This window comes from Anastrepha obliqua, chromosome 2, assembly GCF_027943255.1.
Source record: "Anastrepha obliqua isolate idAnaObli1 chromosome 2, idAnaObli1_1.0, whole genome shotgun sequence".
NCBI lineage: Eukaryota > Metazoa > Arthropoda > Insecta > Diptera > Tephritidae > Anastrepha > Anastrepha obliqua.
The window spans coordinates 72838023-72857153 of NC_072893.1; the positions used below are offsets into that span (position 1 = coordinate 72838023).

General features: G+C 35.1%; 1 protein-coding gene across 1 annotated transcript in view; it reads left to right on the plus strand.

The window, feature by feature from the left end:
• Nucleotides 1-9329, plus strand: part of LOC129238203 (uncharacterized) — a 69671-nt gene extending 60342 nt beyond the window's left edge. Inside the window, exons 3-6 of the mRNA XM_054873245.1 lie at nucleotides 1413-1505; nucleotides 1585-1959; nucleotides 8527-8721; nucleotides 9070-9329. Of these exons, the coding sequence (XP_054729220.1) occupies nucleotides 1413-1505; nucleotides 1585-1959; nucleotides 8527-8721; nucleotides 9070-9234 (828 nt within the window). The 3' untranslated portion in view covers nucleotides 9235-9329. The remainder of the gene's footprint in view (nucleotides 1-1412; nucleotides 1506-1584; nucleotides 1960-8526; nucleotides 8722-9069) is intronic.
• The last annotated feature ends 9802 nt before the right edge of the window (nucleotides 9330-19131 follow it).

Genomic DNA, 19131 nt, shown 5'->3' on the forward strand with positions numbered 1-19131 from the left:
TCGAAAAAAGCACAACTACAGCAGCCTTGTTATTTAACCGCCACACCTCAAATTTCAGTGTCAAGTTCAGTTATTTTAATAAGTCTTTAGAGTAATTCAGAATATTTACATTACAACAATTTAGTGCTGCTAATAGCCATTCATTGCGAATGTTAACACGACTAGAAAATCAGTTTAAAGCATATAATTAGTTTGCTTATTATTACAAAGAAAAAAAACACAAGAGTTTAATAATTGTTCTAATTAAATTGTAAAAATAAAGAAATGCTACGCTTACATTCGCAGATTATTCTCTAAGTAATTATTGTACTTACAAACCCAACTGTGACACTTTGAAATTTTCACTTAGCGCGTCTTTGTGGCACAGTGGGCTTGCCTTTGCTAAAACCACACAACAATGTTAGGTTTTTCAGCGGTATGGAAACTGTTTAGGATCGATAAATAAAGCCTTTCTGTTAACAATTTTTTTAATTGTAGTGTTTTTTTTTATTGTTTACTTTTTATTGGCTTTATATTTATTTGTACTTTAACTGGGTCAAGTCGAACGCGAGTGGCGCATATTATGACACGAATCGGATCAAAAGACAATATCTTAACTTAAATAAATAAAAAAAAATCTAATGAAACATACATAAATGACACATGCGCATACACACTCACACACACGCACATGTATGAACGATCATGATAATTTGTTCAAATGAATGCGAACTTGAAACCGGATTTTTTTCTATTGCTGCTGAAGGTAAAGTTAGTGTGACACAGTCCAACAATAAATCGGTCAACTAGACATTCATTAAGGCGGTTGGTCAGTAAGTGACCACTTCTTATCTGTCATAGATTACGAGCCATTGGAGCCAAGTAATTCGCTTCAGACGAACTTTGAACTGAACGCGGGCTTAGAATTAAGAATTGAATTAAGAATAAAAATAAAAAAGGCAGTTTTGTGTGATTACTTGCATCGCTTAGCGAAATATTTCTAAACAGATCTTGCATTGATTAATATTGGACAATAATTGCAAAATTGCGCCACGACGACCTTAATCGCTTAAAATCTGGCTAATCAAAATGCATTTATGTACTACATACAGACATACATACATACATACAGACATACAGACATATATACATACATTTAAAAAAATCCATGTTTGTATGCATGTATGCAGACATGTGCACATTAAGTTACGAATACACTCTTTGGTACTTGCGCTTGTGTTGAATTCTATTGTATGCACTTACGATTTTTTCTTCTTTAAAAGCTTTTCGCATTTTAAGCAGATAATAAAAGTATAAATATTCCATACACAATAACATGCATGTGAGTTGGATGCAACGCGGCTTAATTTTTTTCTATTCTCTTCTCCATTGTCCAACATGACTTAGCTAATAATGTTATTACCAATTTGCAGGCAGTTTCAGGTGATGAGCTCGAGCGCAACAAAAGAAAATTACCCGATGCGACATTCGAGGCGAAAAATGCAGTGCTTGGATTTGTTTTTGGTGTGAGTAGTGCCACTCAAGACTTTTCTTAAAAATACTTTTATTTTTTCTCCTATTTAAAATCCCCTTTCTTTTGTATAGAAAATCGACAACTTCCTCGACACGAAAACGCGCGTAATTGAGCAATTGGATCGCGCCAATATCGAGAAGAACAGGCAATGGGACATTAGGCCACCAGTACCGATTAGGGATTTCCAAACTCTTGTCACTGCTGTTGTGTCGCCTAAGATACGTAGTCTGGGCAATATTGCCAACGATCTGACCACTGGCGTATTGACCACCATTACCGCTTTCAGCGGCTCTTCAGCTGGCAATGGTAGCGCGAATCCAAATGCTGGTTTGGGTAATATTGTTTCAAAGTTCCTGGGCTTCTCTGGACCTATTCTGCAAGGCTCCGCCGCTGGTCCTGCTGGTGGTGGCACGACGCCAGCGCCAGATTCCGATGAAGCTGGCTATTAAGGAAGAGCAAGGCTGCTAGAGGCTGCTGTGATGCTAATTACATACACACATACATATAAACAGTTTCGTGCATGCATATGTAAATAGGTATGTAGCGCATACATACATCCGTATGTACGTATGTAGCTGTGCACAAAATTAATACTAAATACGCGCTACAACTAAACTAACACACCCATCCACACACCCATTTGAGAATGCACTTTCATCGAAGAACACACATCTACACAGACACATGTGTAAAGACATGGCGCGCGCTCACGTACTACTAAATCGAAGAGATTTTTTACTTTTTCCGCACAAAATTGTGCATTGAATTTAGAAGCAATGAACTTCGTTAGCGGATATTTTCCTGAAAATAATGTATCTATAAAATTATCTTAAAAATACTGTTTGTTAAAAACTTTTCAATATTTTACGATTTTCGTCATTTAAAATCTACTTCTTTATTTTCTTGATTTTGCAAACCCAACTTTCTTTTACATCAGTTAAACTCCTTTACGACTAACTATAAGCTTGCAAAAAATACATAAAAACTATATTTCTTGATGTAGGCGAAAATTTGTCGATTTTTGTAACATTTGTTTTAACGAAATTGAAAAATATGTTTGCTGGAAAAATGTACTATTTTTTTGCTTTTTGTTTTATGTTTATTTTTTACTTAAGTTTAAGTATTTTTTATGTAGCCCATTGCACTCGATTGTAAACCCATATCATAAATATGTGTAAATAATTGTACAGGATTGAATAAATCATTCGATATACATTTTGGTTTTCAGAAGAAAGTGTTTTTTTTTTAATTTTAATAAAAGGTGACGCAAAATTAATCATCCTATTGGGTTTGATTGCATAATAGAAATCTTCATTTGGCTTGTTTAAGTACACTGCGGCAGTCTAGATCCCAAGTGCCAAATATGATTAATGTACGACACTTTTTGCAAAAACTAAAAATTCTCCGATAGGCTGATTAATTTTGCGCCACCTCTTAGTTTTCATAATGACGGGTGTTTAGAGCGCTGGGATGGCCTTTCCAATTATTAGTTTCTTTCGATAACAAAATTCGGCATCGCCAGCCATAAATCCCAATTAAGAGCCTAAACGAAAATTCTCTCCCAAAGAGAAGAAAAAGCAAAAAAAATTACATGCGGAAAATTTGCCACACTTGAGTAAGAATTCATCTCAGCTGAATTTATTTACAAATTGTTTTTGCTGTAAAAAAGGTTACCATGAATTTATTCATCTGCTTATACCTATATACTAACTTTTTTTGTTGTTAAGTTTTCCATTTTATGGATTTTGAAATAAAACAGAAAATTTCAAACCTGCCCTAGGGCAAAAGTGCTTGGAAAGACGGGTGTCGCGCCAACTCGGCGAGCCCTGGACTAGTGCGCAAATATATGTAGAAAGTCCCGAGATCCTTCTGGCCACAGGTAGATCGGGGACACTCGGGGAAATTTCTAAGGCTAACAAAGCCACAGCTCACGAATTTGGTGTGTATCCTTACCGGATATTGTTCGCTAGGCGTCCGTGTGTTAAAACTTGGAATTCCAGAAGCTTTGCCGAAGCTTTCTGGAGGATGAGGTGGAACCATCTCAGCACCGTCTTCTCAGCTGCTCTGCTTTCGTCGCGCAAAAATTTAGACATCTGGGCTTTCAGTTTTTCGCTACCCCTGCGGATATTGCGGGTTTAAATATCACTCATCTGGTGAAATTCATTAATAGCTTGAACCGGTTAATACGAACGTAAATCGTCACCGTTGGTCGTCGTCCTCTAATCCAAGCCCCTTCTGCCTGTTTGGTTCCTTCCTTTCTCCTTTTCCCTCCACTCCCCCTGTATGGTACAAATTTTGAATATTTGCTTAAGTGGGCCCCTCGCAAGGGCAGCCATATATCCGAACCTAATCTAAGCGGCCAAATTCCGACAAAAAAAAAACAACAAAATTAATTCATTTGTTTTCAGTTCAACTATACATATGTTTTCGTAATGTATAATTTTTGCTGCCTAAACTTTTACCAGCACAAAATGAATGTCTCCCTTGTGTCATTCTGTCACTGCACTCTTCAGTTCTGGATAAGTTTTTGGCGTTAAGAAAAAACTTACTTGAAAAAATTAGAAATAATCGTTTTTTTATTCTCTGACACAATTAAGTCCATTGTACTGTTCTCAAGTTTCCTTTTTAATCGTTGCTAGTAGCTTCTGTGCTATCGAACACAGATATTATGCGTCAGCAGCTGTCAAAGTTACCAGTAGCATTCAGGTGTTAAAATATTATATTTAGTAGGGTTTGTCGTTTCATCAATGTCTGGAAATTATTAAAAAAATATCGAGATTCCGGCTCAGTCAAATTTTTGGCTCATCGACTATTTAAACAAGCGAACCTAATGCCAAAATATTTCACCAAGCATCAATGCATCCACAAAACTTAACTGTCTGGTGCGGTTTATTTCTTCCGAAATGAGTACGGAAACCTCATTACCATTATCCAATTACTATTATGAATCACCAAATTACCAATGGTTCTCAATATACAGACCGATGCTTACCAGAACTCCCCAAAATGAAAATATCCGAGTTGCGATTCCAAAAAGATGGCACTACAAGCGCCGCAACGCTCGAAGTTCTCAGAGAAAATTTATCAACTGAGTCATCTCATAGCGAGTGTTCAAAAATTGATACAACTTGATAATCTTCAACAATTTCCTCTAAAGTTACGTCAAGTTCACTTTGCAATAATACAGCCATTTTACACTTTTGCAAAATTGTTGGTCGTTTTAGTGAGTAAAAATCGAAAAAATTCGTTAAATGCAATGCCAACGTTTTTGGTATTTTTATAAAGGTAATTTATCAGCAAAGAAGAATTAACCCGAAGTTTCTTTATAAAGTAATTACCACTACTAGCTTTTTATCAGAGCATAGCTCTTTAGTGAAAAAGTATCAAAAATACATATTTAAAATAAAATAATGGCTTGACATTTTTTCTTTTCATATGTACATTAGGGTGGTTTGTAAAAAATAAAATGAACGATTTTTTTCAGTCTCACTCCCTCAATCGGTAATACCACGATCATGAATTTCTCATACACATTCTGATTCTGATTAGAGACGGTGAAGGCGTGTCGCGCAGAGAACTCTATGAAGACTCAAAAAATTAATATTAATGGTTTATATGCAGTTAGAAAAATTTTCCAGCATTTTGCTGAGAAAACTCTTAATTTATTGATCTATAAATTTCTACACATCTTCCTTCATCTTTTAACTGTATTTTAAGACTTACTATCAGTACAAATACTTACTTGGAAAGGAGCTACAGCTGATCTCCGGGAGCTCCTCTCAAAAAAGATGTTTTGCGGTGACCACTATATCTCTGAACTGGATCCTCTGAAATTAAAAAACCAAACAGATTTCGTTAAAGTAATGCCAAATCTATTAATTACTAAAAAATATATTTAAAAGCTCATGTTAAAATTTGAGACTAATCGGTTTACCCGTTTTTGAGTAATGTTGGTCAGCGACTTTGAAAACACCATTTTGAGAAAAACGCGTTTAAGTTTGAAAAACACTTAACATAGGATACAAATTCTCTGAAATGTTTTTTTCCAAATTTGCTTATAACTTTGAAAATATTCACCGGAACGATATCACATTTTCTGTGTGTATTCTTAAATATACATTAAAAAAATAAAATAAAAATAAAAATTTTTTTTGTTCAAATTCTAACTGTCTAGGTACAACCCCTTAATTAATTTAGTGTAAGAGATGTCACATAAAATTTAGTACCGATCTGTTTAACATATTCTTTTAAATTCAATTTTTTCAATATTTTCGTTTAGCTTTAATTTTATGAGTATCCATAGGGGAATCAGAGATTTGCTCGCTGCGCACTGGGCCCTAATCGTCGGCAATCGTATTTATGCTTCTCACAAATAAACTAAATATATCTTCAAGACGAGTGTACCAACATAAAAAAAAATAGTAATCAAAAGTCGAATGTACGTAGCCCACGTAGCCTTATTTTTTGAACACCCTCGTATGTGATAGCTTTCACTAGAGTAGTGCAGAGATGGGGATGAGGTTTAGGAAATCCGATGTAAAAATTTGGTTTCTACATTTACGGACAACCCTTATGTAATGGTCTATGAATAAGTTCGTGCGGTTTTTTTTCGAAAATTGAATTTCGGATCATTCCCATGGCTTTTAAACGTTTGGAAATGGTTGATTGATCAACTCCCAAAGTTTTTGCAACCTCTTCTTGCGTTTGAGCCGGATCTTGATCGAGCAATTCCTCCAATTCGGTATCCATGAACTTTGGCGGCGCGGCCAAAATCACCACTTTTAAAGCGTGCAAACCACTTCTGGCACGTTCGCTCAGCTAGAGCATGCTCACCATAAACTTCCACCAAGATACGATGACTTTCGGCTGCTTTTTTCTTCATATTAAAATAATGAAGAAGAATTCCCCGCAAAAACACATTATTTGGCACGAAATTCGACATTTTCAAGTGTGGTAAAAACATTGTTGTTTACGCTTCAAATAAAAAACTTATACTGACGTTTGTGCCTTACGACAGTAGCTCTCCAATGAATGTTTGGAAATGTGGATCGATGGAATAATAATCAAGTTACGCCATCTGTTGTAAAACCGCACGAACTTATCCATAGACCTATTATATAGTAGAAAACTATAAGAATATAAACTCTGGAATACTCGTAGAATAAAAAAATCGAGTTTCTACAATATTCCAAAATAAATCCAAAAATTTTAGTGGAAGTGGCGGCCGCCGTAGCCGAATGGGTTGGTGCGTGACTACCATTCGAAAATCAGGGTGAAGCACCAAAATTAAGAAAAAGTTTTTTCTAATAGCGGTCGCCCCTCGGCAGGCAATGGCAAACCTCCGATTGTATTTCTGCCATGAAAAAGCTCCTCATAAAGATATCTGCCGTTCGGAGTCGGCTTAAAACTGTAGGTCCCTCCATTTGTGGAACAACATCAAGACGCACACCGCAAATAGGAGGAGGAGCTCGGCCAAACACCCAGAAAGGATGTACGCGCCAATTATGTATGTATGTATGTAAGAATTTGCGTGCAATTTCTAAAATAGGTATAATCTTTTTTTATTAAAAAGTATTATTATTATATTGGAAAATTTATTTATGTGTTCTTTTATGTCTTCTACCAATGGGGAAATGGTTCCCTTTAAGCAGTAGCTTGAGTTTCAGAAAGTGCAGATAGATAGCAATTTCAAGTGAAAATGATGATATTTGTTGAGATTTTGGCCCGAGATTCGTTTACGGTAACAAATTTGTGAGATGATGTGTTATTGTGTTGTATGATCAGTGAGGTTCTAATTAAAAAATTTGGTCTTTTTCAACGACTTGGCTCGAAGTTCACATGGCGTTCGAGTAATATGTTTAATTTACCTTCTGACAATTTTTTTAATTTTCAGAATTCCTGGAAATAAACTTTTCAAATTATAAATTTCACTTCTGCATTATCAGTAAGTTTTTCTGTTTCAAGTTACAGGGTTTGTCAGTTTGCCAATAAAAATCAGCAATAAAATTTCAACCAAGCCCTGAAATTTAAAAATGGCTGCTTGATAAGGTTTTGAGTTTAAGCTTTCTCTAATTCACATTATTAAGAAAACATTTTTTTTGCGTGGAAACTATTAGCTAACAAATCGGTAAAACAAATATTAAAGCTAAAGAAGTAAGCTGTGGGATAGCTGTGGAGGGTAAAGTTTCATAAGAAGAAAAAAAATTTAAAAAATATTTAGTCATGTATTTTAAAACTTAGCAATATACATAATATAATAATGTCTTTAAGTATCTAGGACAACTTTCTTGGACACTTTGTATGCTTAAGGTAATGAGTGCAAACCTGCCAGAGAACATAGACAATTTTCGTGGAATAAAAAACAGCTTAAGCAAAATGCTCATAGCGCGTGTTCGAAGGCTAAGGCCTTGGCTGGGCTATAGTTCAGAAAGAGGAGGTCAGGCGGGTGGACGTTGTATCATATTTCCTATTATTATGGTACTTGTTCGATGCGCACTTCGACAGCTGTCAAAAAAGGGTATAAATGTGCCATAATGTTGAAATTTGGTCAAATGATAGCTTAGTTTCGAGTGCCTGAGGCGCTTTAAAGAGAAATGCTCCATTTGATGGCACTTTGTCTGCCCTTGAAATATGAAATTCACGCTTCGCTTCGTTCTTTTCCTTTGTAATTCTGGCATCGTTCAAAGCTACCAGTTCGGCATTAGCAGCTTTCGATGTTAAGCGAAGCAAGCCTACATTAAGTCAGCAGATGAACAGACTTGCTAGTTTGAGATATTTTAACAAAAAGGCCAAAGGCCTCGGTAGTGAGTGCTCATTCTAAATTTAGGGGAATAAATATTTCTTAGGTCGGTAGTCCCTGTCGATAATTGTGTAAAATAATCTTTTGCAATTTTATTTCATGCAAATAAATAAATAAATGAGCAAAAATAGTTAGGAATATGTATATACATATGTCACATTCGTATATTTTATATAGAATTTTATTTATTTATTTATTTTTTTGTTACTTGCAGCGCCGTGAATTTTCGCATCTGCCCAATAGTCGTCTCATACGCCCGGCACGTGCCACTGATAACTCCAATAGCAAATATGACGATGTACCGGAGTTCGATAGGAAGCAAGTGTCTTTGGATTTTCCTGATGAGCTTTTTAACAAATCATTTGCAACTTTAACGAATATCTCCAAATCTTTCTCACGACTGATTATGGTAAGTTTAGTGCAGAAAAGTTTGTTTGGTTGCTAACCAGAGTGCGCGCTCTAATCCAAAGCACAGTTTGAAACTTTTTTCTTAACTGTAATTGAAAGCATAGACTGAAGCTTTTTTTGAGTTCTCGTTATAACCGAAAGCTTGCGCCGGAGCTGGCTTGCATTGTGGCATACTGATTTCCGCATTAAATTTTTAAAAGCTTTTGCTCTATGCTTAGTTAGTTTGAGAAAAGCTTTAAAAAGCACAAATTGCTTTCATAAACTGTTATGTTTGAATTTCTTTTAATAATTTGATTAATATTATTATGACATTTTTTATTATTTCTTCTTCTCATATCTTTTATTTTAGAACTCTGCACGTCGTTACTCTCGTTTCGTTTTATTCTTCAAACCTGTATTTGGAGATGCTCTGGTCGTCAAAGGTTGGGAAGATCCAACGACGACAACAACTACACCGAAAACAACTACCACTAGAACTACTTCAAATCCGCTCGATACGTTAAATGAAGTTTAATTCTAATTTTTATTTTTTTAGATTTCAACTCTAATTTATATTTAGCACCAGGAATTTAATTTTATGTTACTTAATGTCAATGTTTTTTCTATGCACTCAAACTATTAGCAGGGTAAAATAAAAAGTAAGCATGGCAAATGGGTATATGAATGCAGTTCTTTTTTAATCTATAACAAATACCACTTAAACCCAAGTTCCAAACTTTTTACAAGATATATAAAAATTTAAAAATATCCTTAAACATTTCCAAAAAAAATTATCAGTGATCAACGGGCAGTTTAAGCCACTTCAAACTTGCACATATTTAAATGGGATATAACCCTGCATCCTCAAATTTGTTTTGAAATTTCTAATTAACAGGTCCCCTGTCCCCATATGATAATGTCTAAGCTCAATTGTTTTCAATATTCTCAGTCTTGTTGGAACTAATAATACAGATGCAAACTTTTAGATAATACAATGAATATAAAAACAACAATAAAATTTGTAAATTTGTTCACTCGGGCAATTTTCACGCTAAATCAAAAGTTTTATAATAATGAAAATATCCCCAATATCGGCCTAAATATATCAAACCAATTAAAATCAAGGCAGAGGCAGCTGTATTTTTGTGGGGTACATTTCCTCGATTGAGTTATCTTAGAGAAATTAAGCAGGATTGCATTTTTTCTATTAATTACTAAGAATTATCCGTCTGACAGCATAGGAAAACAAAGTTCAGCGAAGTTGTCAATTTACTAGCATTTTATTTCAGTTTTGTTTTTAACTAAATGCAGTAGAAATAGGAAAGAAATTCGAGGGTTTCTAGAAGATCACTATCTATAGATAGTGACACCGAAAACACTAAAAATTCAGGAATAATTATTCGGTCAGGGCTGGGCGAATTAGCCAACAAAGAACATTACCTTAGACCTCAAGGTTATTTTTCCGTCTATAGAAGAGTGGAAAACTAGCCCAACATGGCTACATGATGACTCTTAAAAATGGTATACAGATAAATCCAAAACGTTTCAGGGGATAGGAGCAGAAATAATGGGGCCTAGAGTACATAAATATTTAACAATGAGTACATATACTAAAACTTTCCATGCATAGCCTTACACCATTAAAGAAACAGTGGAAATCGTATCCAAAAGAGGGTTCGAAAAAGTTAAAATTAAAATACTTTTTGACAGTTAATCAGTCCTCAAAGTCTTAGATAGCTTTAAGTTTCATGCAAATGACCACATAACCAATCTAAAACAGGAAACCAAAAAATTTATCCAAATAAATACTAATTAATACTGGAACGGCACAAAATGCCTGAATTACGCTAAAAAGCTCCTGAACTTTAATACCAACAGACCAAAATCTACTCTAATCTTAGACAAAAAGGACGTCAGATCAGTTAATGCACTTACAAGTCACTTTGCTTGCACTAAATATCTCAATACAATAGGACTTGATAACCAATTGTAAAGCATTAGGTAACAGGGGATGCAGAATTTTCAGCTAGTGCCTACTAGAGGACTTTCAAATGCTCCCTCCTGAGGATCTGGTTCGATTCCTCGCCATACTAAATAACTAAAATTAAGCACTTTGAGGTGCACAATAGGTCAAACTGGTTGTAATGCAAAAAGGCCTTAGCCTAACTCGTACAACTACTTGTATTACCATTATCATTACCAACACCTCCAATGGAAAGAAATTCTTCGACTAGCACGAGGATTGATGGAAAACTTCTTCGGAAACAGTTGAGACAATTCTCTTAGAGCCGAACAGGTAAAAATGGAATGCAAAATATGCAGCAAAGCCTTTTGTCTAACCTGTTTCAATGAACATCATTAACAAATTCTCTTATATAGTATTTATTAATCAATAATATATTTTCCTTCATTATTTACAATGTCTTCCCAAAGTTTAGGCACATTTTTTATTCCCTGCTCAAAAAGTTGTTTGTCCTTCGAGCCAAAATACGCTTCGATATCCCTTTTTATAGCTTCTTTTGAGGAGTAGTTCTTGTTACTCATATAGGATTGAAGTCCACGGAAAGGGTGATAATCACAAGGTGCAATAGCCGGAGAGTATAGTGGATGCGGCATTAGCTCCCATCCGAGTTCGTTCAGCTTGCCTAATGTTTGCCTTGCGGTTTCAGGTTTGATAGCTGATGGGAATAATAATCAGCAGTTATCATCTGGTTTGGTTCCAGAAGTTCATAATAAACAATACCGGTCATATCCCAACAAATAGACAGGAGAATCTTCTTGGGGTGAAGGCCATCCCTAGGGGTCGGTTCTGGTGTTTCATCTTTATCTAACCATTGGCGTTTTCGAACAAGATTATTGTAAAGTACCAATTTTTCATCACCAGTCACGATATGCTTCAAAAAATTTCATTTTCATTTGAAACCTTTCCTAACTAAACCAGGTGCCTGTGAACTGTTCCATGCAATGAATTTTACCTCTGAGCTTTCATATCGACTGTCAAATTTGGCTCAGCTTCCACGAGTTCGAGCAAGGCGTCGGAGTTAAAGACTTCAGGACGACCAGCGCGCGGGGCATCCTCCACGTCGCAGTTACCACTTCGGAATTTTCAAAACCTCTTTTGAGCAGTCCTTACACTCACGGTGTGTTCTCCGTAAAGAGTGTTTATTTCTGCAGCAGCAGTTGTTGCATTTTTACAACTTTTATAAAACAAAAATACAAAATATGCCTCTTATACGCGTTCGAAGATTCCATTTCATTTTTTAACAACACGTGCTTCTATCCGCGATTAAAATCACTTGTTGAATGCACAATATATCAAAGAAAATGTAAATAGTTCCGTTATATTCCGCGAATAATTTTTTGTATACAAAAATCTTACAAAAGTGAAATTATGGGTAAAATACGCACGAACTTATGGACTGACCTGATAATTTCATTTAATTGCTAAGACGTAAATAAAGAGCTTTGACTTTTATCTTTTACTGCTACGGTTTATTGGTTTTTTGACGTTTATAATTTATATAGTTTATGACGCCACGTCTCATACCAGAAATAGCTCACGACATTCAACAAATTTTCATTAGATAAAATATTCTCATATATGATACATGAGCGTATCAGACACGGCGACTAATTGGCGATATGAACGCATGTATATAATATAATTATATTTATATAACATATATAATTTGCGTTTACATCCTTTTCGGATATTTTGCCGAGCTTCTCTTCCTATTTGTGGCATGTGTCTCGATGTTGTTCCACAAATGGAAGGATCTAAAGTTTTAGGCCGACCCCGAATGGCAGATGGGTTTTCGTGGCATAAATATGATTCTATTAGAAGACACTTTTTGTCTCGTTTGACGTTTCATGCACGAAGAAGCTTTGCACTTCTGAATAGTAGTCATGCACCACCCCATATAGCTATCGTGGCCGCTGTATGAGTCTTATACCATATGATTTATCGGGCAGGTAACCTGTTGAAAAGTATGCAATTTTTACGAAAATTTGATGGATTTTTATAAATCTTTGTATGGGTTTTCTTATATAGTGATTTATATTTTTATGAAAAATATTTGAAAACATAAAATAAAATAAATAAGTAAGTAGCCAAAACTTGCTGGAGCGTATACCTTTGTCAGATGTTTGGCCGATCTCCACCTCCAATTTGTGATGCGCACCTTGATGTTATTTAAAGGATACTTACGTCACAAGTCCTTAATAGTGCATAATTGGGTGTCAGATTTGTCAAATTTGCCATTTTAGAGAAATTACCTGGAAGTAATGCCCATCTGTAATATTTAATCCTATCTAATAACCCCAAAAAATGAAAAATAAAAAAATTGCAAAGAAAGAAAAATGCAATCTATGTCTAATAGAAGTACGAAGTACATACTTAGAGTTTCACTATGAAAACAATTTTAATGCGACTCAATAGGCGCATCCTTTACGTAATGCACGTTGTACAATTAGTTAGTTTTGTGAGAAATGTAGAAAGCCTATGTTATTTTCACAAAATGTGTTCCATGTATAAAAAACAATTCAAAACAGTCTTCCTAAAGGTCCAAAAATATCACGTGCATCTACAGCAAAGCATTTGAAGAAGTCGAAGGCGTTCATAAATAAATGGGTGCAATTGTATACCGAATTGAAAAATGTTGACCACTTCCCCAGACGAGGCAAACACAAAAAAAAAATACCTCTTCAAAGCAAAATCATTGATATTTTTGCGACAAAGTCAAACTTATCGTCGCGTGAAATTGAAGCAGTTTTAAGAAAAAGTAGTACTAATTTATCCAAATACACAATTCGAGGACGTTTACGTGCAGAAGACGTCAAAGTCCAGAGCACATTGAAAAAACCGCTGCTCTCATTATTACACGTTGAAAAAATACATGCCTGAGCTAAAGCAAATTCAGACCGGAATGGAGCAAACCTAATATTCACAGATGCAATTTACTTTTGGGCGAATAGTAAATAGCATACGTCGTCGGTGCTGGTGTCCTGTTGATGATAGACAACTTCAACTTCAACAACTTTGGCCATTTATATGTCTTTATTACCAATGAATGCAGCTTTGATGAATAAAATTTGCCAAAAAGTTGTACAACCGTCAAACCAAAGATGTTTGGAAGAACTAGTCAACGAGACAAGGCAACAACATTAAGACAACGATTCCAAGCATTTAAGCCAAAGGTGTGTAGAGTATAAACAGCAATATGGGATTGAAATGTTGGATTGATTTCACAGTCGCTTCATGCAAGCTCTATTGTAAATGTTTTGGCCAATCTATACTAATATTATAAAGAGGAAAACTTTGTTTGTTTGTTTGTTTGTAACGAATAGGCTCAAAAACTACTGGACCGATTTTGAAAATTCTTTCACCATTCGAAAACTGCATTATCCAAGAGTAACATGGATTACATTTTATTTTGGAAAAAAATAGGGTTCCGTAAGATATTTGGATTTTTCGGACACAAACTGAAAAAAATCTTATATATAAAATAAAGTCAACTTTTTGTGTGTATTCGCTAACCGGCCGTGTCTGCACCGAATTAAACCAAACTTACACTCAATGTTAAGAAGGTATTGAAGATGGTTTTCGTATAGTTTGGATAGCTATTGGTGGATAGGGCTCGAGATATAGGTCAAAACGTGGACCCGGGTAACCTTCGGATGTGTATGTACAATATGGATATCAAATGGAAGCTGTTGGTGAATGCCTTAGTATAGAGTATTTTTCATGCCGCTACGTGACTGGGGTCTCGAGATATAGGTCAAAACGTGGACCCGGGTAACCTTTGGTTGTGTATGTACAATATGGATATCAAATGAAAGCTGTTGATAAGTGCTTTAATACGGGGTAATTTTCATACCTATTGATGACTAGGGTCTCGAAATATATGCCAAAACGTGGACCCGCCGTGTCTTTGCACCGAATTAAACCAAACTTATGCACATTGTTAAGTAAGTATTGAAAATGGGTTTCGTAAAGTTTGGTTGTAATTCGGAGCAGTGGCAACGGGTACAGCGTTCTTTTGAGCCAGCCATAATGTCGCTTACTTTTTTAGCGCTTGAGGCGGAACTGAACTGTCAAATTGACAGTGTGAGTTACAATGTGTCAATGTTTCTTTCTGATTTGGATGCCATAAGGAGAAGACGTAAGTGCAACATGTAAAAATTGTTTGTGAATTTTTTTGGAGTGGATTTTGGAACAGTGAATCATTTCTTACGAAATTTGAGAATTTAATGTGAAATCCGAATGAAATTATGTGTTCGTGGAAAAAACAATTTTTTTCGTTTTTTTTTTTTTTTTTTGAAAAATATAAATGGATAATGGTTGAAAAAGCTCCAATGCTTAATAAAACATATAAATTGAAACGAAAAATTCATGGATGATCAGGAAAAAAGACGATTGTTTATTCATATGCGTTGATTTGAAATTTAAAAACAATCTTCTTTTTTCCTGATTTTCAATTTATATTTTATATTACTCAAAAACAAATAGAAAAACCAAAAATATTGTTTATGCCAAAGCGCTTGAATAAAGAATAAAAAAATAAATAATATGAAAACCATATATTTTCTGTTCTAAACCATATCTATTCTATTTTAGTGTGCCCAGCGAAGGGGGCCGGGTTTGCTAATATATATATATATTAGGAGCGAATATATTTATTAGGCCGGGTCGATTTGTGGGGAGGCAAAAAAAATCGCCCATTGCTCTGTGAAAATCATATTCTAGGGATCAAATAAGAAACTTTGCCGAAGGAACCATACCTCTAAAACGAATCCTGATGTCTTCCAATTTGGGTCGAACTTTTTAGTTTCTTTTCTCATGTAAAGGCCAAAAATGGTGATATTTTGAAATGATTGCATGGGGAACCCCCCAGGGGAGTTCCAGGGGGTGTGCCACTGGCATGGGTGGATCGGCCGTCCAAAGTTAGTGGGGGTCGGTCATACATTTGGACCCGATTGGAGCACTCTAAATGGGTCAAAGTGGGATTTTTCGTTCGACCCAAATTGGGGGACATTAGAATTTGTTTTAGAGGTCTGGTTCCTTCGGCAAAGTTTCTTATTTTGATCCCTAGAATACGATTTTCACAGAGCAATGAGCGATTTTTAAATCTACCCGCCCTAATATATATGTATATATTATTGGCGCTGACACTCTCTTTGGGTGTTTGGCTGATCTATTCTTCCAATTTGTGGCGTGCGTCTCTTGAGGTTGTCCCACAAATGAAGGGATCTACAGTTTTAAGTCGACTCCCAGCGGCAAATATTTTTTATGAGGAGCTTTTTCATGGCAGAAACACACTCGGAGTTTTGCTAGTGCCTACCGAGGGGCGACCGCTATTTCTTTCTTCATTTTGGTGTTGCACGAAGATTCGAACGTACGTCTGCCGAATGATAGTCATGCACTCAAAGGAACACAGATATGAATGGTCAAGTATTACGAACGCAAGTTCTGCTGATTTGGAGTCGATTACCTGCACTACTTGTCCAGAAATTAGCACAAAGTAGGAGTTGCAGATTTGAAGCGATTATAATAAAGCAAATGATAGTGACTATAGATTTTATTGAATATATTGCGTATAATACATATTATAAGACCATGCAATGTAGTTTGTTAGTTTCTAAATTATGGCGATTCGCTTCTAGTGGACAGACTGTAAGTAACTGACGAGAAAGAATGTAGCGATAATGATTTTTAGAATACACCGAAAATTTAAAAATGATTAAAAATAACGCACAATAAGTTGACCAATCAAGATAAGTGCTGGCCACCTTTGGCTCAAATAGATTGTAAAAAAATGATTAATTATTTATCATCTCTGGGTTACGAAACTTAATTGAATTTGCTTTTGTTTATACACAAATTAAAAAAAGAACTAAAAACGTCTCACAGCGAATACCAACTTCGAAGAATGCATTAGAGATTTGGAGTCGGCATCTAAATTTGATTAGGCTAAACATCGGATATATGTGCAAGGCTATTTTATGTGATTATATTTCATTTTGCATTCTGGCATATCAAACGGTTTGTGTAAATACTTTGCTCTTATGTCATACTTCGTAGTTTTGATGACTTCATTTTTTAAGGTACCTATTTCTCAACTCCTCCTTCTTATGTTCCTTACACTTGCTACATTTCCTTACAACGATCCAGTAAAAATAAACTTAGTTACATATTTATGTTTATTTGCTTACTCCTCCATTACATTTACCAACTACACTTTCCCTCAAAGCCGCGGCCACTCGAAACATAAAGCAAATAGTGGCGCAAGAATAAGTTTAAGAGAAATAATATCAACATTTGTAAATGTAAAAAAAAAAATGCAAAAACGGAAGAAAAAGCAAACAACTAAAAATAAAATAATATGCAAAGCAACACAAATTGTTATAAGAAAATTGCAAGTGGCCATAAACTTGCTGTGAAAGCGGAAATGGAAGTGGAAGCTGGACGTGAGGCAGTCGGGTAGTCAGGCATCCAGGAAGCAAGAAAGCCAAAAGCAACAGCGGCGACAGATACCAGCAGCTGGTAGTAGCGATAGCCAGTGGCAGACAACACGGTGAATGATGGTATAAAAATAGTTGTAGAGAATAGTAAGAAAGTATAAAGAAGAAGAAAAAAAAATTAACAACATCAAATTTAACTTCAAATTAAACATTGAAACTAGTAGACAACAAAGTCAGCTAACCTAGGAAGGCGCAACGACAAGCTAAGAACTATGCTGCTGGTCTTCTCGATATAAAGTTTATGTACGTACTGCATACATATATTTATGCCGTACATAAATATGTATGCATGTTTGTAGGTGCAATTGTAGGTGGAGGTGTAAATATACTTACCCTGCAGGGAAAAATCGCAGCACTGAAACAAATAACTGGTTCGATTTCTCCAATTGCCAACCACTTTGCTATTCACATTGCCAGTAGCGACGTTTACCTGCAGAGTATGATAGGGATAAAGCAGAAAGGAAAAGATCATACTAAAGTCTAGATGTTGCCTTAAAATAAAATATGTAATACAAAATACATAGTTTAAAAAAACTAAAAAACACGCTTTTATTGCTAATCGAACTAAAAAGTAGAAAATAAATTTTAATGACAAAGAGACCTATAATGAAGTAATAGCAAATCGAACGATCAGTCATAGTCAACTACCTCAGAACAGAATTATAACAAAAATTAAGATACAAATAGAGTAATTCAAATTAGAGCTAAAAGCGTGGGATGCATTTTGCTTCACTTTCATAACCTTCTGTACATAGGTAGTTGCCAATAGAATGATTGTAATATTTACTATATCAAGACCACTCCGGGGAAGGCGTTTCGAGTCGATTGAGGAGATAAAAGCTGAATCGAAGAAGGTGCTGATGGCTATACCGGAAATGGACTATTTGGCATGTTTCGGGGATTGGAAAAATCGTTGGCATAAGTGTATTTCATCGAGAGGGGATTATTTTGAAGGGGATGAAATTTATTTACAAGAATAAATAAAGATTTTTCATTTTACAACCAAATTCACCTTACTTTTTGCCCACAGTAAAAAAAAGAAAATATTAATCCTGGCAATCCTAATAAGGATAATGGAAAACTTTTATCAAATTATTGCATTGTCATCGGTCCTTGATAGGTGTGCCAAATTCCAAGTCGATCAGATTTTTAGAAGCCAGTGAGAATTAAGCTCAAAGATTCCGTTACATACATACATACATACATACATACAACCCGAGCTAATAAAAGTGTGTTAAAAATTTAGATTATTTCAGGTTTCAATATTTTTATGCAAAACACGGTTTTTACGGTTTTTAACAATTATATGTGAAAAATGATATCATTAAAATGTTCGCCATGAGCCCATTTGCAGATCAAGTCCGCCAAAAACTCGATTCATGAATATTAAAGCGTTATTTTATCGTGTATCTTTGTCTACTTGACAAATATCAAAGATGCCATAAAACGAAGTTACGGTCTAGGAATTATTCAATACCGACATCTAGGCGTCACTTTTGAGAGACCCTTAGTGATTGCTAAATTGTGAAAACTGCGACTCATGTCGAGGTAAGTGTTGGTTCGAGGCGAACTGCAAGATTATGTTTTATTTTAAGTGCATGGAAAAGAATAAAATGTATAAATTATAAATTACACTGGATCACAAATTTCAACTTTTTTTCTGCACCAGAGACGCCGTTATGAAATTCCTATGTAAAATCACCGTTTGATTCCGAAAATCAAGGTTATTTTTTATTCTATGGTAACGTTTTTGAGATATTTACGAATTACCGTTATTTCAAAAAAACAAAAAATTCGGCCCACTTAATCATATATATCTCGAAAACGAATTAAGCGATTCCAAAACCGTTTAAAGCTTTTAAAAGGTAATAAAATTTCCTATAAACTGTGTGTAAAACACTTTTTGCTAGGC